This window comes from Phocoena phocoena, chromosome 5 (assembly GCF_963924675.1).
Source record: "Phocoena phocoena chromosome 5, mPhoPho1.1, whole genome shotgun sequence".
NCBI lineage: Eukaryota > Metazoa > Chordata > Mammalia > Artiodactyla > Phocoenidae > Phocoena > Phocoena phocoena.
This window is the reverse complement of record NC_089223.1, coordinates 87588808-87612289: the sequence shown is the minus strand read 5'-3', so window position 1 is coordinate 87612289 and position 23482 is coordinate 87588808. Positions and strand designations below refer to the sequence as shown.

At 36.7% G+C, this 23482-nt stretch overlaps 1 protein-coding gene across 1 annotated transcript in view; it reads left to right on the top strand.

Moving 5' to 3' along the window:
- The window catches only part of PI4K2B (phosphatidylinositol 4-kinase type 2 beta), a 30281-nt gene extending 7044 nt beyond the window's left edge, over positions 1–23237 (top strand). The window contains 10 exon segments of the mRNA XM_065878091.1: positions 1825–1979; positions 3771–3971; positions 4596–4727; positions 6542–6695; positions 8437–8466; positions 10187–10201; positions 10756–10875; positions 14805–14938; positions 15514–15573; positions 23064–23237. Of these exon segments, the coding sequence (XP_065734163.1) occupies positions 1825–1979; positions 3771–3971; positions 4596–4727; positions 6542–6695; positions 8437–8466; positions 10187–10201; positions 10756–10875; positions 14805–14938; positions 15514–15573; positions 23064–23237 (1175 nt within the window).
- Positions 23238–23482: the final 245 nt, after the last annotated feature.

Sequence of the window (23482 nt, the reverse complement as noted above, 5' to 3'; positions counted from 1 at the left end):
CCATGAACTGAACCTGGGCATTCCAAAGTTAAGTGATCAGGGAGATGAAAATGAGCCCACAGAAGACTGAAAAAGAGGAACTAATGAAATGGAAGGACAACTTGGAGAAGTGGCGTCTTGGAAGCCAAGTGAAGAAAGTGTTTTCAGGAGGAGGGAGTGACCAACAGGGTGAAACGATGGTGTTGGTCAAGGAAGATCAGTTCTGAGGTTGGGTTTAGCAATGTGGATGTTACTATGGACCCTGACAAAAATTATATCAATAGAGTGGTCAGGTCAGAAGCGTGATTGAAATGGGTTCAAAAGAGAGTGGGAGAAGAAAAATTGGAGATGGTAAATATAATTATAGAAGTCTTCTGCTATAAAAGGGAGCAAAGAAATGAGGGGGTGTCTGGGGGACTTTGGAGGCTAAGAGAGATTTAAGATGAGAAAAATTACACCATGCTTTGTATGGTGGTAGAAATGATCCAATAGAGAGGGAAATATTGATACAGGAAAGAATTGCAGAAGAAATGTCCTGGAGTAGTCAGGAAGAGATAGGTCTAGTATACAAATTGGAGGAGTTGATCTTAGAGCTTGGATCATCCATCTATAGTAGTAGGCAGGAGGCAGAGGTTGTGGCTGGGTAGATATGGTGCTGAGGGCTGATGATAGTTTTTTCTGCTTGCTTCTCTTTTCTTCTTGAAATAGGAAGATCATCTGCTGAGAGGAAAGAGGTGTGGGAATTTGAGGAGAGGGGAGGGTATGAGATAGTTGTCCAGAAGAGTGGGAGAGTCTGTGTATTAGGGGAGTCATCCTAGTTTAGGCTGTTATAATGACATACCCTAGCTGGAGTGGCTTAAACAACAGATATTTATTTCTCACAGTTCTGGAGGCTGGGAAATCCAAGATCAGGGTGCCAGCATGATCAGGTTCTTGCTAAGGGCTTTCTTCTTGGCTTGCAGATGGTAACCTTCTCACTGTGTCCTCACCTGGCCTAATCCCATCATGGGGTCCCCACCCTCATCTAAACCTAATTACCTACCAAAGACCCCACTCCCTGTATGATCACATTAGGGGTCAAGGCTTTGAGTGTTTTGAGGGACACAACTCCCACGGCAACATGAAGGGTCCATCTGAGGACTGTGGTGATGAATTTAAGGGGAGACACCAGGCATTGTGTTTATCTAGTCAAGTTTAGCTGTCCAGGCATAGGCATAGTCATAGGCAGACAGTTGGGTTTATCCAGGATTGGGATTTTTCCAGGTAACCATGATGAGGGGTGGGAGGAAGAGAGTGATTTTTTGATGATTAACCATAATTTATGCTGGCCAAGGAGGGAAGTAGGGACACAAAGTGGGTGAAGACCCTTGAACAGTATATGGTAGATCGGTGCTTTGAACGTCCTAGTGGGATAGAAGAATTTTTGGACTCAGGGTGCCAGAGGGAGTGAACTAGGAAAAATAAAAGATGCCTAAAGTGAAAAGTAGGGAGAGATTGCAGGTATTAGTGATGACAGATCTGAGGTATGACTGCAGTCGGAGGCTGAGGTGGGATGAAGAACAAAAACACTGGGAGGGAGGAGTTCAAGTTAACACAAGGCATTAGTGTGATTATTTCAGTATAGGAGATCTTGTTTTTCACGTGTCATAGCTTGAAGTGGGGTTAGAGGAAAAAAAAAAAAAAGCATCAAACCAGCCCAAACAATACTTAATTACATTTTTCTGTACCTAAATGTTTTAGTGCTAATAATCTAATCCAGTATTACGGGTCCATATTGTGAGCATTCTCAGAGCTGGTCTTTCTTCTTCTTAGCATTCTATTTAACGTCGATTTTTCTTAATGCAATAATTGTTGGTTCTTCAGAGTTGAATACATTCTTGGATGATCCAGAATTTGCTGATGTTATATTGAAAGCAGAGCAAGCAATAGAATTTGGAGTTTATCCAGAAAGAATCTCTCAAGGTTCAAGTGGAAGTTACTTCGTGAAGGATCCTAAGAGGGTGAGAATTTCACAGAATTACTATATATAACAGACATTTTGGAAAACACTAATTTAAATGTGAAGTCACTGTGAGTTTCTGAAGATATTTTCCTAATAAATCTGATTACACCTTCTTTTCAGAAATAAAGGTCAGTTTACCATTAACTAAAGCGCTCTACTGCTTAAAAATTGAGCTATTCATTTTAAGCCATAGTTTTCTGTATTATTATTATTATTTTATTTATTTATTTTTTTGCGGTACGCGGGCCTCTCACTGTTGTGGCCTCTCCCGTTGCGGAGCACAGGCTCCGGACGTGCAGGCTCAGCGGCCATGGCTCACAGGCTCACGGACCCAGCCGCTCCACGGCATGTGGGATCTTCCCGGACCAGGGCACGAACCCGTGTCCCCTGCATCGGCAGGCGGACTCTCAACCACTGCACCACCAGGGAAGCCCCTGTTTTATTATTTTAATATTTGGTTTCAAGTATTTATTGAATATTCACATTTAGCTGTAGATTCGTTGGGTCTATATTCACAAGTCCTTACCGTACAGTAACCAAGCAGAGTTTTATTTTACCCTCGGAATATTTTTTCCAGCATTGTACCAGAGAAGGAGCCTGGGCAGTCTGAAGTTTGAAGGCGTTGGAATGTGACAAAGTGAAATGAACCAAAGTATAATTCTAAGGCAGAAAAGAGAAGTTGATATTGGACTTTGTTCCACTTAGTCTAGAATTTTTCAGAAATCTGTATTATTTCTAAAAGCTTTCGGAGTGATGCATAGCCAGCAGTTCTCTTTTTCAGGAGGAAAAGAGATTATAATTCCACCCAAATATTTTTTGCAAAGACTGAAGTTATATTTTAAAACATAGGCTTTTTTGAGATTTAAATATATATATGTAGGTAATGTCAATCTCTCTATCTTTATTCCAAGCTTGATTTCTTAATTTGTTCTTGACTTTTTTATTAGTGACTCAGACTTTATTGCATTATAAAACAGTTATATACTTATAGTAAGATTTTTATTTCTTGTCTAAGGATAATTCAGCTTCTAAATTTAATATTAATGTATTTTATCAGACCAGTAATAATGATTATAGACTTTTAGACATCCATGAGCAATTTTTTTTAAGAGGAGAGAATTTATTTAAAAATTGGTTCATAAAGAAATAACTGAAAAAAGATTTAAGGTAGGAGAATCTGGCAGCATAGATGTCACTATATCCTATCATTTCCTTTGTATCTTAGAAATGACTTTTTGTCATTGGATTTATTCATTTAACAGATGCTTGAATGTCTACTGTGTACCAGGTACACAGTACTTAGGATATAGCCCTAACAGAGAAAGTGCCTGCCCTTTTAGAATACACATCTACTGGGAAAGTAGACAATAAATAAACATAGAATTTGGGTATTTAATAGATATTGAATAATAACACTGTTTGACCTAGGTCAGTGGTTTTCAAACATTTTAAAATCAGTGGAACCCCTTCTTAACTAGGAAGTCCAGTACATAAAATGGGTGAAATCAGTGGATGGGGTCTTAGAGCCCTGCCCTCCCCTCTTCTCTCACCTTCCCTAGAATTTCTCAGAGCAAGGTTTGAAAACCATTAGCCCAAAGGATTATTGATTTTAGATTGTTGAATGAGAATGCGTATAAAACTGTTATTGGTATTAAACCTCTTAATAGTTAAGAGTGATGCCCAAATTTGTGGTGGGAAGAAGTAGAAAATGATCAGAATGCGTTTTATGGATTATTATCTCTCTGTCTTAAAAGTCTAATAAAATTTCTACTTTTTTTTTCCCCTATAGAACATTATTGGTGTGTTTAAACCCAAATCGGAAGAGCCTTATGGTCACCTGAATCCAAAATGGACCAAATATGTTCATAAGGTCTGCTGCCCTTGCTGCTTTGGCAGAGGCTGCCTGCTTCCTAATCAGGGATACCTTTCCGAAGCTGGTGCCTCCCTTGTGGATGAAAAGCTTCATCTGGGCATTGTACCAAAAACAAGGGTAAAGCAGAAATTGTCCTTCTAATCATGTCCTTCTAATTTACAGCCCACTTCTCTGTGAACACTTTAGTATTATTCGTAATGCCAGAGCCTAAACTTGAGCCCCTTTTTTTGTAATCCAGAGTCACAAATGACTAGTAAATTGATTCTAGTGTAGATCCACAAAGTATCCAAGGGAGTATCTCTTGCTCAGGTGAGCTGAGATGATGCTGACGAAAAGAGGAGAAAGAACTAGCATTTAGAAAGCAGAAAAAAATCTAGAAATTCTTTTGAAGGTAGAGATAACTGATATGCTCAGAAGACTGCTATCTTTTTCTTTCTGACCTTTATACATTTTTACTTGAAGTTCTACTGGAAATGTTCATTCCTAATTCTACATTTCAAGACTATTACTTCTTTCTTCCACTGGCCAATTTTAGCTGCCTCTCTCAGAAAGAAATACATGTGTGCCATTTAACCAACTTTGCCAAATCCCTTAGCCTTTCTATTTTAGATTCTCAGGAGCATTTAGTATAGTGTTAAACTTTGCTAATTTACAGCATTAGAGTGAGTTCCATGGTGTATGTGAATAGAAATACTATAATGCAAATTCTAATAGCCATTTTTTTTAACTGTACGTCTCTAGGTGGTTTGGCTCGTCAGTGAGACATTTAACTACAGTGCAATTGACCGTGCAAAATCTAGAGGCAAAAAGTATGCTTTAGAGAAAGTGCCAAAAGTAGGTAGAAAATTTCATCGGATAGGACTTCCTCCTAAGGTAAGTTACTGCGATGCGCTTTATTTGGGGCGAAGTTCATCACATATTACCTGAGCTCTGTGCGCTAGGCACTGTGCTGTGGACTGTGGATATATATTAGTAAAACCGGTTTTCTCATCTTCAACAGCTTATAGTAACAAGCAGTCTCAACACAATGTGATAAAGCTGCTGAGGATGGTTAAGTGCAGGGAGCTCAGAGAGGGTAGAGGAGGGATATTTAACCCACTTTGGAGGGCTAGGGAATTGCCAAGAGGAGGCTGCACCTAAGGCTTTATAAAGTAATGGCTGAAAGTGCAGGCTGAGAATTAGACCTAGGTTTTATTCCAACCCTCTCCACCAGTTAGCTCTGAGACCTCGGGCAAGTCCCTTACTCTCCAAGCCCCAGTTTCTGTAAAACGAGGCTAATAAAAAACTACCTCTTAGGGTTGTGAGAATAAAATGGAAAAATATATGTCAAGTACTTGTACAGTACCTGGCACATAGTAAACGATAGTAGCCGAGTTTACTCAATACATACTAGATTTTGTTTTTTCTTATCACTTTTAAATAAACCTAAGGGATGATTAGCAACTAGCTAAGCAAGGGTAGGGAGGGTTAATGGGAAAAACATTCTAGAAAAAGCAGTAGGCTTTATTATTCTTATTTTTAAATTATATTTAACCTGCAATTTTGTTGTTTTGTTGTTGCTATGCATTTATCTATATAAAAGAATTTGAGTAGAAATGCATGGTTATCCTAACTTGTCTTTAGTATTGTTCTCCAAGTAAGCAGGAAGTTTTGAAAAACTTTACAAGGCCTGTTACTCCTTGCATATGCTGAAATAGGTGTGACTAAAGAAGGATACTATTTCTGTATTTATGACTACTAGGACTTCATTATGAGTGCTTTAGAGAAAACATTTAGGAAATCATTAAAATTTCATGCCAACAAGAACATAAAGTGTTAAGATAAGTGATAGGTTTTTTTTTTTTTTTGGCTGCACCGCCCAGCATGTGGGATCTTAGTTCCTGGACCGGGAGCCAACCTGGGCCCTCGGCAGTGAAAGCGTGGAGTCCTAAATAGGTTTTCTTTGTAGTGATTTGTTTGTAAATATTTATGAGGCCAGCTACGTTACCCATTACCTATGTGTCCTGTGCTATTTAAATTTGTATTTCTGTCTTTAAAAACTTGTTTAACATTAACAACTAGTAATTTTAGCGATAGAAAACTTTATAAAATAGACATATCTTCAAGGAAAGGACTTTTTAAAAAAACCACTATAGAGGTTATGATTCATTGGTTACTTCTTTAAAATTTATGACAGGATCTTTAAGCTACATAGTCAAAGAATTCATTCTTCTATAAAAATAAAGTCATTTTCTGTATCTTATGTTGTAAAAAGAATCCTGAAGTATTTTTTCAGTAAGATAAAATTATACTATTATTAAATAAATAACCAGGATAGGTGTAAAATTTGGTCTTCAAAATTAACTTCATGTTAATGAATATTTTTAGAAAACAGCATTCTTGTTGAGAATATCACCTTAAGGGCACATGTGTATTTTGTTTTTTAGTTATCCTAAAATAGCTGCTATGCTCCTTGAAAGTCTAGGATTGAGCATTTTTTATTTGCTATGTATTCTTTATGTGATTATTTTAAATTAGTGTATAAAAATAGTTTTCTTGATAAATGTGGCTTATCTAAATTAGTGTTAACTTCGATTTTTCTTATTGTGTTCATGTAAAGTATTTTATGACAATACTGCTGAGAACTTTAAAAAGTAGTCTCTTTGTTCTTATATTTTCTTTTCTAACTATAATTCTTAAAATTATAGATTGGTTCCTTTCAGTTATTTGTTGAAGGTTACAAGGAGGCTGAATATTGGCTTAGGAAATTTGAAGCTGACCCTTTGCCTGAGAATATTAGAAAACAATTTCAGTCACAGTTTGAAAGACTAGTTATTTTGGATTACCTCATCAGAAATACAGGTACTGAAGTTCTCTCATTTGTTCACTCAAATCTTGTTAACTTTCAAATTGTATTCAACTCTTGTTTATCCAAATCAAAGACATAAAATTTTGATGCAGTAGTCTTGAGGCCACTTTTTTTTTTTTTTTTTTTGCGGTACATGGGCCTCACACTGCTGTGGCCTCTCCCGTTGCGGAGCACAGGCTCCAGACGCGCAGGCTCAGCAGCCATGGCTCACGGGCCCAGCTGCTCCGTGGCATGTGGGATCTACCCGGACCGGAGCACGAACCCGTGCCCCCTGCATCGGCAGGCAGACTCTCAACCACTGCGCCACCAGGGAAGCCCTGAGGCCACTTTTTCTTTACGTTCCTTAGAAAACAGAGGTGTCGTACCAACTCTCCCAGGCAGAATTAATCTCGTACTGGATATTCTGACTCAGAGCAGGCTCCTGCCCAGGTGATAGCAATCAGTTCCTATCCCTCAGGAGAGGGGAGTTTCTTGGCAACAGGACAAAGCCTGCTGGAAATTGGAAATGTTGTAACATCTTATGGAAAAACTCGAACAAACTTTTTGGCCAACATAATAGATAATCTGCGACAGTGGTTCCCTGGACTGTCAGGGTCAGTATTATATGGGAATTTGTTACAAATGCATCTTCTGGGAGCCCAGCCCAGACCTGCTGAATGTGAGGCCAGCAGTTTGTGTTTTAATAAGTCCTCCAGGTAATTCTCATGCACCCTGAAGCTTGAGAACCACTGGTTCAAAATCTTTGCTCATTTATATTAATTTCTGGAGAAGCATTATGTACCTTTTTAGATTTACCTTTATTAAATCATATGGTCTTAAGTTAATGTTAAAATTAGTGTAGAATCCAATGGAATATTACTCAGCCATGAAAAAGAATGAGATATTGCCATTTGCAGCAGTATGGATGGACCCAGAGAATATTATACTTAGTGAAGTAAATCATACAGAGAAAGACAAAAATAATATTGTATCACTTATATGTGGAATCCAAAAAAATAGTACAAATGAAGCTACACATGAAACAGACTCACAGACATAGAAAACAAACTTATGGTTACCCAAAGGGAGAGGGAAGGAAGGAGGGATAAATTAGGAGTATGGGATTAACAGGTACAAACTACCACACATAAAACAGATAAGCAACAAGGATTTACTGTATAGCATAGGGAATTATATTCAATATCTTGTAATAACCTATAATGGAAAATAATCTGAAAAAAATATGTATATATAACTGAATCAGTGCTGTACACCTCAAACTAACACAATATTGCGAATCGACTATAGTTCAATTTTTTTAAAAATTAGTGTAAAATCTAGAATACTCCTATAGAGACATTAGGTAAGAGCCTATCCAGGAATTTGCCTGGAAATGGGGGTAGATGCTTTTTTTTTCTCAAGGTGAAGAGAAATTATCCTTTTTAATAACCTTGGTTTAAGAGTTCTTGACAGTAATTGTACCTACCACAGAGTTGTTTTAAGAATTCAGTGAACTAATACATGTTAAGCACTTACAACAATGTCTGGCACAGAGTAAATCTCAATGAATGTTAGGTAACATTTATGAGTATTTTTAGTCTGTATGTGTTAAATTGGAGACTTTAATATGTCCATATGCTACAGATAACAAATAAAGGTCTCAAAAAGTGATGACTAAATTTTTCCCCTTGGTATTAAACTATGATATCCATAAAAAAATGAAGTAACAGATTTTTTGTTTGTTTGTTTTGAAAGACAGGGGAAATGATAATTGGTTAATCAGATGTGTAAACCAGAAACAAGAAGATGAAGTTACGGTAAGGAAATTTTAATATATATATGTATATACACATACACATGCTATCAATTTCTGTAAAAAATTCCTTGATGTTATTTTTCATCACATCCTCTCCTTCACATAGATCCTTGGTTTTTATCTCCTTTTTCTGTTTTTATCCTCTTTTTTCTTTCCTTCACCTGTTTACATTGTATTTTTAATTCTATTTTCAAAACCTCTGTGCAGTTTTATTTTTTATGTTGTATTAGTATAGAAGAATGATATCAGCTCAGTACTTTATTTTTTCCTTTTTGCGGTGCGCGGGCCTCTCACTGTTGTGGCCTCTCCCGTTGCGGAGCACAGGCTCCGGACACGCAGGCTCAGCGGCCATGGCTCACGCCCAGCCGCTCCGCGGCATGGGGGATCTTCCCAGACCGGGGCACGAACCCGTGTTCCCCTGCATCGGCAGGCGGACTCTCAACCACTGCGCCACCAGGGAAGCCCAGCTCAGTACTTTTTTTAGGGCTTTGGAAATTTGTTATATAACCACCATATTTATTTTGCTTTTATGTAATAAAGGCTTTAGTATTTTTTGCCAAAATGTTTATATTTTACTAATTCACTTCTTTCTGAGCCTTATGACTCAGGATTAGGTAATACAGAATTACCCGATAAAATGGAACCTATGTGCTTTACCTGTGAATTATAGCCATTGAACTTAAAAAAATATACTTCTAATGCTTATAAGAAGCTGTTTTTCATGTACATAATAGACTGTGAAGACCCTCAACACTATCAGAATGATAGATTTTAGATCCATTCCTATCAACTTTGACTACCCAAGTTCAAATTTTAGATATTTACATGAGAGATATTTTCAGAATAATTTTACTAGTTTAAATCAGTTTATACATTTAAGAAAGTTTTAACTGATTAAAAATAAGTTTCTCCAATGTTTACAGTCTGTGTATTCTCATCACTTAAAGCTGTTGCATCACTTTAAAAGTTTGTAGTTTTCCGTGTTCATCAAAGAAATTTAAAATTACATATTCATATTGCTCAGCAATAAAAGAAGAATAAGCTTGATATACGCAATAATGTGAATGAATTTCAAAATCCTGCCAAGTGAAAGAAGCTACACAAAATGGAAGATACTGTCTGATTCCTTTTATATAAAAATCTAGAAAGTTCAAACTAATCCCTAGGGACAGAAAGCAGGCCATGGTTGCCTGGGGTGGGGTAGAGGGAGGGAGGGAACTGCTAAGGGACACAAGGAAACTTCTGGGTGGTTTCACATCTGTCAGTGCTTGTCAAATTGTACACTTTAATATGTAAAGTGTATCGTGTGTAAATTATGCCTCATAAAGTTGTAAATAGAAAAAAATGATAGAAATAAAAATAAATGGCAGTTATAGCAGAAATGGGTTTTAAAATACACATATAAAAATATTCATATTTATAACAATTCCTAAATATATTTTATTGGTATATCTTAAGCAGTTGGATTTTACTGAAAACCTTATTCTTTTGCTCTTAAGTGTTTTGTGCATTTTCATCGAGATATTTGATATAAACTAACAGGAATAAACCTGGCATATATCACTTGGACCTTCACTCTAATACTTTCAATTTAAAATTTATCTTTTTCACGTCTTCTTATTTTATCTAGGCCACTTAATGGCAACCCGCTATTTTTTGATAATAGGAAGTACTGTTTAACATGAAAAGTCTCTTGTCCCTGAGGTCTTCGTTTCCCTTACAGAAGAATGGAGAAGTTAGGAATGGCCTACATTCTGTAATCAAGAGTATCTTGAAGTTCCTTCTACTGGACCTTATTATATTTAGCTATGGTCATTGAGGAGTTTTATTTAGAAGCATTTTGTATTTGAACTAATTGTTTCTATGAGACTGTAGGAAAGACTTGATTTTAATAAGGTAACTTTAAGTTGTTATCTTAAAAATATCAGTATTTTGCAAATACCATACATTTAAGCAATGTATCTAACAATAAATTATACCGAAGTACACTTTTTAAAGTCTTGATAATTCCAAGCCCTCTTCCCCAAAGAGGAAAAAAATGAAACTATTAATGCATGAATTTGTAATACCAAATTTAAAAAAAAATAGTGATTATGAAGTTTTTACTGATTCTTAAGACAGTCTCTTCCCTTAAAGGGTAAATTGGTACCTTCTGGCAACTTTACTTTTATAAGCTCTTCAGATAAAATGTCTTTAAACCTCAATAATTGTTATAAATTATCTTTTGGAAATATGCATATAAATATTTTTATCAACAGACTATTTTTCTGCCCTTCAGGAAACAAAATGGACTGATGATAAAGAAACGCTTATTAAAATAGCTGCAATTGATAATGGTCTAGCATTTCCTTTTAAACATCCTGATGAGTGGAGAGCATGTGAGTATTTAGAACTTTCCATAGATTCTATAGTTACCCCTTTTCCAGAGTAAGAAGGGAATGAAATTTATGGATATCACAATAGCAGAGGAAAAACTGGGTGAAATACAGTCATTCATCAGGGCTCAGTTCTAGGCACTGGGGATGCAAAGATGTGTACTACGCTCTGTGTGTCTTGCCATGTATTGTTTGCTTATTTTTGGATGACTGTCTGATTTTGATTTTTTGGCTTGTATTAGCCTTGTAAAATAAGTTTAATAGCTTTCCAGTTTTTAAATGTATGTAATATGGGAATTATCTATTTTAATATTTTGGTAGCATTTTATTTTCATATTTGGGTAGTATTCACTTCTAAAACAATTTAGGCCTACCTCCCCCTTTTTTAGTGAGTAGTGGCTTAACTGCCTTACCAGTCTCTTCTACAGTTAATGGTCAGGTTTTCTACGTCTTCTTGAGCCAGTTTTAGACGTTGTTATTTTGCTTTAAATTATCCATGTTATCTTGAGTTGTTAATTTATGCGTATAAGTGTTTTAAAGAATTCTCTTATAATTTAAGAAATCCCCTCTGTGCATATTAAATATTTAGGGGTGAAATGAAATGGAATTTGCTTTAAAATACTTATGGGGAGGAAAAACAGGGATAGATGAAACAAATTTTATAAGAAATTTGGGAATAATTGAATTAGGTTATTCAGAATATGGGAATTCATTGTACTAGTTTTTAAAATTTTTGTGTATGTTTGAAATATATGTAATAAATTTAAAAAATAATCTCTGTATCTATGACTATGCCTCTTTTAAATTCCTACTGCTTATTGGATTTTTTTTCACTAGACTTGCCCAAGATTGTCTATTGTAAAGCATTGGCCCATATATATAATATATATGATTATATATAAATATAATATACAAAACAAATATACGTAATTATATAAATATATATATATTTTTCGCTTTTATCAGATAATTGGCCTTCTATTGATCAGGTTTCCAGTTTGTTTATTTGCTTTTTCTTTTTCATAATTTATGTTTTCCATTATTATTTTCTTCTGTTGTGTTCGTGCTATTTTATTTCCCTATATATTTTTTTTCTAGGTATCATTTGGCTAAAGCACAGATTGGCTAGGTGTTGCATTGTTGTTCTGCTTTTACATATTCATACTTTCCGATTTTATTTTTGACAGGAATAATTTAGAAGTATTTTGTTTGGTTTTAAATTTCTAGGGCAGTTGATTAAAAAAACTGTCCCTTGTAATTTTCAAGTTTTATTGCTTTGTGATCTGTGAATGTTAACTGTGTGAATTCTGCTCTTTGAAATTTTTTAGTAATTCTTTTGTAACTTGATATATGGCCAGTTTGAAGGACTGTATTTGAGAAGAATGCGGTTAGGCACAAAGTTCTGTGTCTGTCTACTAATGAAAGCTTGTTAGTCAAATCATATTCTTGATATATTTTTTGACCACTTGATCTATTAATTTTTGAGAGACAAAGTTCACTGTGATTGTAATTTTGTCAGTTTCTTTTTGCATTTCTTTGCATTTCTTGCTTTGTAGTTCACACACAAAGGCCTGGCGTTTTATCTTGCTGTTGGCTTGTTCTTTTTATTAGTGTAAAATATATCCCACTTTATCCCTCGCAGTGTTTTTGGCATTTCTTATTTCATCTGTTGTAACATTGCTGTACCTCGTTTCTTTTTATTAGTATTTACCTGTATTATTCTATACTTTTATTTTCAACTTTCATTATTTTGATATGACATATGAACAGCTCTTAGCTGAATTTTTTTTTTTTTTTTTTTTACCCAATCTGAGATCCTTTTAACCGGTACACTTAACTCTGTAGTTTGTCTCAATAAACTACTGATGTGTTTGAACTTTTCCTGCCATCTTTTTTTTTTTTTCTATTTACCATGAATTTCAATTTTTTCTTTTTTTCCTTCCTATCTTTGGTTGAACTGACTTGAGATGTCTTTGTTCTATTTTTTTTTTTTCCTCTAATGGTTTGGAATCTATATGCAAATTGTATTTTAAAAGTGTCAAGTTTAAGATGCCTACAGTACACCTGGAAAATTTTACCAAACGCACAGTTCGGGATTAAGGGTCTAGAACTTGAAAGATTAATTGGTATTGAGGATGTCATTTTTAAACTGTCACCTTGGTAAGTGGAAGCCGTGATGGTATTGCTATCACCTGGGAAAATCATGGTGAACAAATGCCACCACTAGGACAATGTGAGGTACATAGGTACTCAATAAATGTTTCATGAATATTTAGTAGATGAAGGAGAGGAAGGACTAAGTATAGAATCTGGGAATGGTGACATTGAAAATGAGAGGAAAAGCCAGCAAACAAGAGAAATGGCTTAAAAGACAGAAGGTAAAGTTTGAGAGAGTGGTATCTCCAAAACCACATAGAAGAGAATTTCAGAGGGAGATGATAGAGAACAGTGCTGCTTGCTGCAAAGACACACGAAGTAGCACGAGGGCTGAAAATGGGCTTTTGGAGAAACCCTTATGAGATGACTGGTGATCTTAGGGGAGAGTTTGAATGGTGATAGTAGAAGTTGAGGGATAGGGATTGGAAGTAAAGGCAGGCATAGAATCAGGGCTTTTCTTTTATATAATTGGTAAGGGAAAGGTCAAAGGGAAATTGGACATAGCTTCAGAGATGTAGGCCACAGACAGGAAAGGCTTTCTTTGGAATGGACTACTTCCCACAGTGTTCAAAGAGATAGATAAAAGAGAATTCAGAAGGAATGACTCTAAAGGCAGAGGTTTTCCTCAGGGCTTTCTACATGGTAGGAGCTGGAGGTTCGCATTGGATGTACCCACTGGAGTTCTGTGGGTGATCATATTCTCATAAGCCTTACATTTTCTTGCATGAATCTGAATATGTACCCTATCTAGACAATCTCACTACGTTACAAACCTTTCTAGTCCTGGCACTGTGTATATTTAATGGTCTTCTCGGAAGAGAACTAGAGTTAGCCCAGAATCATGGATCTTTTATCCCTCAAAGCCAATTACCTGTTTACCTAGTAATGATTTAAAATTTTGGAACATCATACACACACACATATACAAATATGAGTGGTCAGTTCCTGATAATTTGTGGCTGAAAAGGCAGGGAGACCTCGGCCATGGTATCTAGGGCTGTGAACAAATTATAGATACCCCTCAGTTTCCAAACACAGGAACCAGAGATTCATATATATATATATATATATATATATATATATATATATATATATATATATACATGTTTTTTTGTTTTTTGCGGTACGCGGGCCTCTCACTGTTGCGGCCTCTCCCGTTGCAGAGCACAGGCTCCGGACGCGCAGGCTCAGCGGCCATGGCTCACAGGCCCAGCCGCTCCATGGCATATGGGATCTTCCCAGACCGGGGCACGAACCTGTGTCCCCTGCATCGGCAGGCGGACTGTCAACCACTGCGCCACCAGGGAAGCCCCAGATATATTTTTTGATATAGGGCTGTTTGAGATAGATTCATTATCAAAACTCTTACTGTTTCCAATTTAAAACTCAGAAACCTAACCAGTTCAGGTAATACCTTACTGTGCTTTACCATCTGAATTAACCATCCAAACTTAGAAATCTGAATAATTTAGATGGCAAAAACTAATTGTTCTCTCTGATACCTCCTTTCTCCTTTTTTTTTTTTAACATCTTTATTGGAGTATAATTGCTTTACAGTGGTGTGTTAGTTTCTGCTTTATAACAAAGTGAATCAGCTATACATAGACATATATCCCTATATCTCCTCCCTCTTGTGTCTCCCTCCCACCCTCCCTATCCCACCCCTCTAGGTCTCTTGTCTTTTTTTTTAACCTAGGAACTGTAGGGGAAAAGCAGGGTAAATTTAGGTCTAAATAAACCATTTCCCCTCACTATAAGGATACTTTTTTTTTTAGATCCATTTCACTGGGCTTGGCTTCCTCAAGCAAAAGTTCCTTTTTCTGAAGAAATAAGAAATTTGGTTCTACCACATATTTCTGACATGAACTTTGTGCAAGATTTATGTGAAGATCTTTATGAACTGTTTAAGGTAAATAAGTTTTTAGTTTTAATTATTGCAGAAAATGAAATAAATCTTAAAAGAGATTTTCTTAATAGAGTTGATTTGCAGTTTACTGCTTCTGGTGTCACTGCTTGCAGTAGAACCTGACATAACAAAAAGGAATTAGCAGTTTTACTTTATAGGAGCATAAGTTTGTGAAGTTACACTATGAGTATTCTTTGAAGTGAAATTACATTATAATTTGAGAAGTTGTTTGCTTCAAAAGTTGAATTTTTACAAAATTACTCTGAATTATAATAAATATTTGGTGATCTGCTATGATTCAATTTTCTTTTTTAAAAAGCCTAAACCCATTGGCTGGAAAGTCATTTTAAATCCTTTCTGGAACAAGTTGGAGTATAACTACACTGTTTATTGTCATTCTGGAGGAATACAAAAATACATCAATTTAAAATAATCTTTTCATGCTACTTTTTTCTATTAGGAATGCTTTCTAATGACCTTATGTGCTGAGTTGAAGAGTTCATTGGTTTTCAATTTTTTTTTTTCAAAGATCCTGATTTTTAGAATTGTAGTAATGTTTTCTTTCCTTTTTGTGATAGACTGACAGAAGATTTGACAAAGCCACTTTTGAAAGGCAGATGTCTGTGATGAGGGGTCAGGTAGGTCACCTTTTTAAGATCTTGTTCACTAAGGAAAAACTCTCTCTTTGAAACAGTAGTCAACTTTTTTTTTCCATTGTGACCCAAAGATGCAGCTCTCAATACTGTCCTTTATTCTGAACCAAAGTAGCTCAGATGATTAGAAATGAAGTTGATTTCAATACTCTTTTTTTCTCTTTTGTCCTCTGTATTAGATTTTTTTTACCTTGTTGTGTATTGTTTAGTTAGCCAGTTTCCTCCTACTGCTAATTCTTGTCCTCATTTTGATAACTGGTTTCCTGAGTGTTGGTATCGTCTTCCTCCTCAAATCCACCTGCTTGAATGTTTCAATACCAAGTTCTGTTTCCTGTTGATTATTTTCCTCATAAAATATGTTTGGCCTTTGCTAGAGCAGTCAGTAAATAACCATGTCACCATGGCTGAGCACTAATTAGGACATAAAAGTACTAGTTGTAACTCAGTCCTCTCACTCCTTTTCACTTCCTTTCATTAGCAATACAGGGTATCAATTACATCTGCTGGTGTGGACCTGCAGGCTGGGCTGACCTACAGGTGATGTCTGGTTCTTCTAGTCTACTAATAGTATTTAGATTCCAAAAGGAAGACTTGAAAATAAACTATAGGGTAAACATTGTCTTTTAGTGACTTACTAATTAACTTTTTCTTCCTAAAATATGCATTTCATTTAAGGTAGCTGTTTGCTGCATACCTGTGACAAAGAAGACAAGTCTAAATTTTGCACTATTCATTATATAACATTAACAAATAGATATAGTTAAATTAGATAACTGTGTATTCATCATATATTTATTGACAGAACCAGAGCCAGAAACTGTCCTAATGATTGAGATAAAGCAGTGAGTAAAAACCAAGTTCCTACTCTGATGGAGCTCTTGCTTCTGATGAGGCTGGGGGTCAGGAAAAGGGACAGATTATTAGCATATACATCTCTCTGTGTTCTCTTGCGCTTATACAGTGCTTTGCTGGAGTCATACGTTTTAAATAGTAAGTGAAATGGCCGGAGAAGCAGGCTAGAGCCAGATTTTGAAGGGCCTTAAGTGCCGGGTATAGACTCCACATGGAAGGGATTGGAGCAGTTGTGATAACCCAAGTGCCCATCAACAGATGATTGGCTTAGAATACAGTGGAATATTACTCAGCCATAAAAAAGAATGAAATATTGCCATTTGCAGCAACATGGATAGACCTAAAGAATATTATACTTAATGAAATAAGTCAGCAAAAGACAAAACTTTGATTATCACTTATATGTGAAATCTAAACAATAATACAAATGAATTTATATACAAAACAGGAACAGATTCACAGACATAGAAAACAAATTTATGATTACCAAAGGGGAGAGGGAGAGGGGAGAGACAAATTAGGAGTATGGGATTAACAAACTACTGTACATAAAATAGATAATCAACAAGGATGTACTGTATAGCACAGGGAATTATACCCAATATCTTGTAATAACGTTTAATGGAGTATAATCTGCAAAAAAAAAAAAGAATCACTAAGCTATACACCTGAAACTAATGCAATATATTTTAAATCAACTATACTTCAATTTTTAAAAAAGGGCTGTGATAATGACTAAGTTGTCCATTGACTAGTATGGAGAGATCTCCAGAATATGTTATAAAATGTAGTGCATAATGGTATGTATAAGCTGCTAACATACTGTATATAATAAAAAAGGAATCAGAATATTTTTTTAAAAGGGAGAGTTATGATGAGACTTACATTTCCCAAGAGGAGACCTTACCCTGGGGTTTCTCCTATGAACTCCCTGAGATTACGTGCTAAATTCTGTTTATATGTGCGTCTTGGGCATGGAGTGGGCAATAGAATTTATATCCCAGCAAAAGGTGTCCATAACCCAACAAAGAACCCCTGCAGATTGGACAGTGGGGTGCACATTGACTCAGCAGATGAGTCTAGAACCAGGGAGCCTTGTGGGGAGGTGTTTTCGGTAATTCAGGTATGAATGATGGGCTTAGATGATTGATGATTGTAATTATGTTGCTGAGTGTTACCACCCTAAACTATATTTGAACTAAATTTTCAGGCATACGTAATTATGCCCTTATTTGGCATTTTTGCTTGAAACATATCTATTTGACTTAACAATATGCTCCATCTTCTGGAATTCTCTTATCCCGAAAGATGTATCTTTATTTCAGAAATGTTTGTGTGTTTATTTTAAATAAAAGCTGTAAATAATCTTGTAAACTTTAATTGTAGATTAAAGTTAGTACATGAGAAATTTTAATTTTAATTTTAAAATGCTTGTCTGAACAGATATGGGGACATTCTAGTTCTGAGGTCTGTTACAAAGATATACCAGTGGCTATCTGCCTTTTTAGGTTTATTTATTCATATCCTGGAGTAAAGTATTATACAAAGGAGTAAAGTATTATACAAATGGGTGTAATAGAATATAAAAGTGACAGGATCAGGATCTGGGAAAGAAAAAATAAAATAAAACATTATGTTTTATTTTGTTTTGGTTTTTTATTTTAATTTGGTTTTGACCTTTCTGATAGCCAAAAAGAGTAAGGTACTCTGACCATGTACATGATTGTGTAGCTCTCTGATTTTAACCCTTTTTTAAAAAAAGCTGGTCTGAAAAAAATCAGGTATTATTTTATATTCTAAAGTAAATCAGTGCTTTGAAACCAAGGCTTAACAAGCAAAAACTAATACCTGTGTTTCAAGCAACAGAATTCATTATTCAGCCAGTTCCTTAATTGAGTCAAAATACTGTGTTATTGAAACCGAAAGTGGGATCCGGGCTGCTCGCTGCTCAAAAACCAATAAAGAGTCAAGGTTGGTGGAAAGGAAAGTTTGCTTTATTTTAGATGCCGGCAACTGGTGGGGGAGGGCAGACGCCTGTCCAAAGGCCGACTCCCTCCCCACTGACAATCAGGGGGCAAGAGCTTTTATAGGCTGAGGGAGGGGGCTACATGCAGAAACAGCACAGTCAGCTCTGACAGCCATCTTGAAATTGGTCACGCGGTGGTCTGACCAGCGTCATCTTGGTTGTTGTAAGTACAGTTAATCTTCAGTTCCAGGGTCGGTTTGTTCCCATTTCTTTGAGGCCAATTCTTGGAATAGTGGCAGCTTAGGTCATGGTTACAGTCTGGTCATCATATAGTTAACTTCTTCTACTTGATGGAGGTTTCAGTATCTACAAGACAGCTCACAGGATATGGTCCAGAATATTATCTATAGCCCTTGAGGAGGAACTAAGGGTCTTTGACTGTGCTTAGTGACTAGCCTGTTATTATTTGGTGTCCTTTGGCTGTTTTCCTTTGTTTCCGTATTTTCTCATTTCTCTGATTAAACTTATTCTCTGGCTAAGGTTTTTCCACAGACAAAAGGCAGGCAGAGGACATAGGGTCCTGCTCCGTTTCATTATTTCAGTCATTTATAATTATCCCTTGAATCCCTCTCCCTTCTAATTTTGCCAATTAACATCATGATTTGTGCTTCGTACAACCTAGTCATTTGTCCTAGTTTATAGTAAGTTTTTAATTTTGCACACATAGTGACAATGCTCATTCTACATATAAAGATGTGGACTGGAATTAGGAACTAGTATGAAGGCATTTCTTTTAAAATTTGACTAGAAATGTTTATTCAGTGAAAATTTTTGAATTTTACATTAACTAGCAGTAGGGTCATGATCAAGCGCAATAAGAGCGTCGTTTTATGTTCTACCTGTGCCTGTTTGGAGCACTGGACCTCAGAAATATTTATTTGAAATACATTTTATACACGATCTGAAAAAAGTGGCAAAAATGATTAATAAAACAGTTTCATTAATACAGAGTGAAATTCTATTCAGTGATATATAAACCAGAAGCTCATTTGCAGATTCAGTAAAAATTGATGTTAAAGAAAATGAAAGTGACGCTTTCGTACTTCCTGAGTACTTGACTCTTTACTAGATATTTTTATGTTTGTTATTATTTTTCCTCATAACAGCTCTTCATAGTTGTCTGCATTTTGTAACTTGGCTCAAAGGGGTTAACATGTTGCATCTGTTTCATAAGGGAGTGTAAAGTCTGGCAAATCTGCAACATTTCGGCATTGCCTCTGCCTGGGTCCTTATCATCTCTTCTCTGGATTTAATGATCTTATAAGTGGTGTCCTTACCTCTTTTCCCATCCTTCTTCCACATTAGACCAGAACAATCTTTCTCAAAGCAGATATGATCATCTCTTTTGTGATTTAAAACTCCCCTGATTTGTCAGTCCGTACAGGCTTAAGCCCTGACTTTGAGCACCTTCTCCAACACCTTTGCAGTCTGCCTCCAGCAACATAGCTACCTTTATCTCTTGTCACTGTCAGCTTCCCCTAAGCCTATCCGCTCAGAACTGTTCTTCAGTCCCAGTTCACATCTCCCAGTGGTGCCCTTTGCGTGCTGTCGTCTCTCTTGGGGTGCCTCCTTCTGGAGAACAGTTTTTCTTTCAAGCTCCAGCTCTGTCTTCCTAGGCTCCTCCTGCCGCTCAAGGAGTTCTGATTTCCCTAGCACTCCATGGGAGTATTGGGGTCACATTTCACTCAGAAATTGGATGTTAAGACAGCATGTTGGGGGAGTTTCCTGGTGGCCTAGTGGTTAGGATTCCGGGCTTTCACTGCTGCAGCGCGGGTTCAATCCTTAGTCAGGAAACAGATCCCACAAGCCGTACGGTGGAGGCCAAAAAAAAAGGACAGCAAATTGGACATAGTACAATTGAAAAATAGCTTAAAACCAACAGGAAGTAGAATATACATAGTTTTATGTAGATAGTACAGTAATTCTCATGCCCACTAAAATTTGAGGACCAGTGAACTAGTCCAAAGGAAAGCAAAGTCTATATGCAGAAGTCTGTGAGTTCACACCATCTGCCCTTGACCTATCACACCCCTACCATGGTATCAAATGTGGCATAGATGGAGCATTCTAAAGTGTTTTTCCTGGGCTTCGCTGGTGGCGCAGTGGTTGAGAGTCCGCCTGCTGATTCAGGCGACATGGGTTCGTGCCCTGGTCCGGGAGGATCCCACATGCCGTGGAGCGGCTGGGCCCGTGAGCCACGGCCGCTGGGCCTGCGCATCCGGAGGCTGTGCTCCGCAGCGGGAAAGGCCACAACAGTGGGAGGCCCGTGTACCGCAAAATAAATAAAGTGTTTTTCCTTGCCTGCAATGTTTAGTCTATTTCTAAAAATAATCTTCTCTGATGTAAAGATATAGTAATAGATGTGTTTATTCTTTGGGAAATGAAAAAATGAGTGGTATGTAAAGGAGGGGATCAGATTGTAAAGTCAGGGCATAGATCCACTGTTGCTGAAGTGTTTGTCACACTACATTCCAGTTATTTGTTTGTGTGGCTGTTTGTTTCTGCAATGTGTGCACTTTAAGGGCTCAGATGGGTTTTTTCCCTCGTATTTAGTCTTCTCCCCAACACAGCGCGTGCTCAGTAAATATTTCTTTAGTAAATAAATGCAAGATCATCAAGTGTCTTCTCAACTCCCAAAGAAATACTAATATTTTGGAAAGTTTTAAGACTGAATAATTTTTGCTATTATATATTTGAAATTTTTTAGTCTTGTAGAATGACTTTCATTTTCTTTGTACCATTCCGCTTCTAGATTCTCTACAACAATCATGTACTGTTTTTAGAATCAGGAAAATATTAGATGTTACTTAAATTAGTGTGTTTAGATTAACATGTTTAGAATAGGATTTTTAAAATCAAAAGAGGAAACTAACTGAATATTTCATTCCTTAGCCATGCTGGTACCCACATTTATTTTCATGGTAAGGACAATGCTTATAAACATAAATTTTGTAAATTCTTTTTGTCTTTTTATCCAAACATAACTAGCCTAGAAGATTTTAAGGGAAGAGCTTAAAAGGAATCCTAAACCGTAAATACAATGAGTAGCTACTATTACTAGTAAAGGTTTATTTCTCTGATGTATTAAATACTTCAGATCTTCCAGGATCTAAGCCATCTAGTTTATACTGTTCAAGTATTATGACATTTATTTATTAGTATGGCTTTATGTTGAAACCTTTATGCTTATCTCACTATTAAACAGTCTTTACAACAACTAGTAAAATGCACACCATCTGTATATTAAATATTTTCAAATACCTGAAGGAGACATCCTTATTTCTAACGTACACAACAAAGGGAATTTTTTTTTTTTTCTGTACGCGGGCCTCTCACTGTTGTGGCCTCTCCCGTTGCCGGAGCACAGGCTCTAGACGCGCAGGCTCAATGGCCATGGCTCACGGGCCCAGCCGCTCTGTGGCATGTGGGATCCTCCCGGACCGGGGCACGAACCCGTGTCCTCTGCATTGGCAGGCAGACTCTCAACCACTGCGCCACCAGGGAAGCCCCCAAAGGGAATTTTTTACCTGATATGCAGGGAAAAAAAGAAAATTAATTATTAAATTTTTATTTGAACAGAGTAGAATAGGCTGTAAGCTATGTATTGTTTCATAACCTTATTTATATGCTCAAGTAGCAATTCCAAGAGTATGTTTAAACATGGAATGTAATATAGTTTACTTTTCCTAGTTTTACTTTTCCTATTTAAGAATAGACTCTTAAATAAAACTTTACTCTAAATGCTACCTTCCCCAGTTCGCTAATTCACTTGCCCTGCGTCATGCTTCCCCATAGCACTTTTTCCTTCTAATACTTGGTGTAATTGACTTGTTTGAGATGTTTATTGACTCCTCCCCTGCTGAAATGTGAGCTCTGTGAAGGCAGAGATATTGTTTGTTTTCTTACTGTTGCATCCCCGGCACTTAGAACAGAGCCTAGCACATAATAAGCATGCAGTAAATTTATTTGTTGAATGAGTGGGTAAGGCAAGTATTTAGTAAAAACCAGACTATTTATTTTTTATTTTTTTTGTGGGACGCAGGCCTTTCACTGTTGTGGCCTCTCCCGTTGCGGAGTACAGGCCCCGGACGCGCAGGCTCAGCGGCCATGGCTCACGGGCCCAGCCGCTCTGTGGCATGTGGGATCTTCCCGGACCGGCGCGTGAACCTGTGTCCCCTGCATCGGCAGGCGGACTCTCAACCACTGCGCCACCAGGGAAGACCCAAAACCAGACTATTTAGACCAGTATTTTTTTAGGTCCAGTGTCAACTGGGGTATGTATGTGGAACCATTCACTTCATTCAGTCTCTGACTCCATTGCTCCTGGACATAGATGCATTCTAGAATATTTCAAAGTTACCAATTGGCAAAAATTATTTAATTTAATCCTGTGCATTTGTCTGTGTATATGTATGTGTGTGTATAAGCATCCATACATCCACATATATATATTGATAGCAGTTACTCATCACAGTCTCTGTTGGGCATAAATGGATGAAATAAAAATTGTAGTTATGAATAGATGGTTAAAATAATGTCAATGAACGGAAGGTTTTTATCTTTTTTGAACTGATGAAAACCTCTCTTCTTTCCACAGATCTTAAATCTTACTCAGGCATTGAGAGACAGGAGGAGTCCTGTCCAGCTAGTACAGATGCCTTGTGTGATTGTGGAGCGCAGTCAAGGTGGAGGTCAGGGTCGGATCGTCCACCTCAGCAATTCGTTCACCCAGACTGTCCACTGCAGGAAGCCTTTTTTTTCCTCCTGGTAGCAGATGTGAGAGAAAGAAACCGTTTGGCATTATTGTGTTGTTACAACATTACCGCCCTGTAAACCTGCTGGTAAGAGCTCCAGTTGCCAAAACCTCAAATAATATAAGTTTCTAAAAGGTTTTCTTTGAATGTAATTGAAGTTTACAGTTTTCTGTCCAAATACTAAATTTCTATTTCAGGGAAGAAGTGATATATCTCCTATGTCGTATTTTTGTAGAAAAATTGTATTTTATGTTGTTGATGT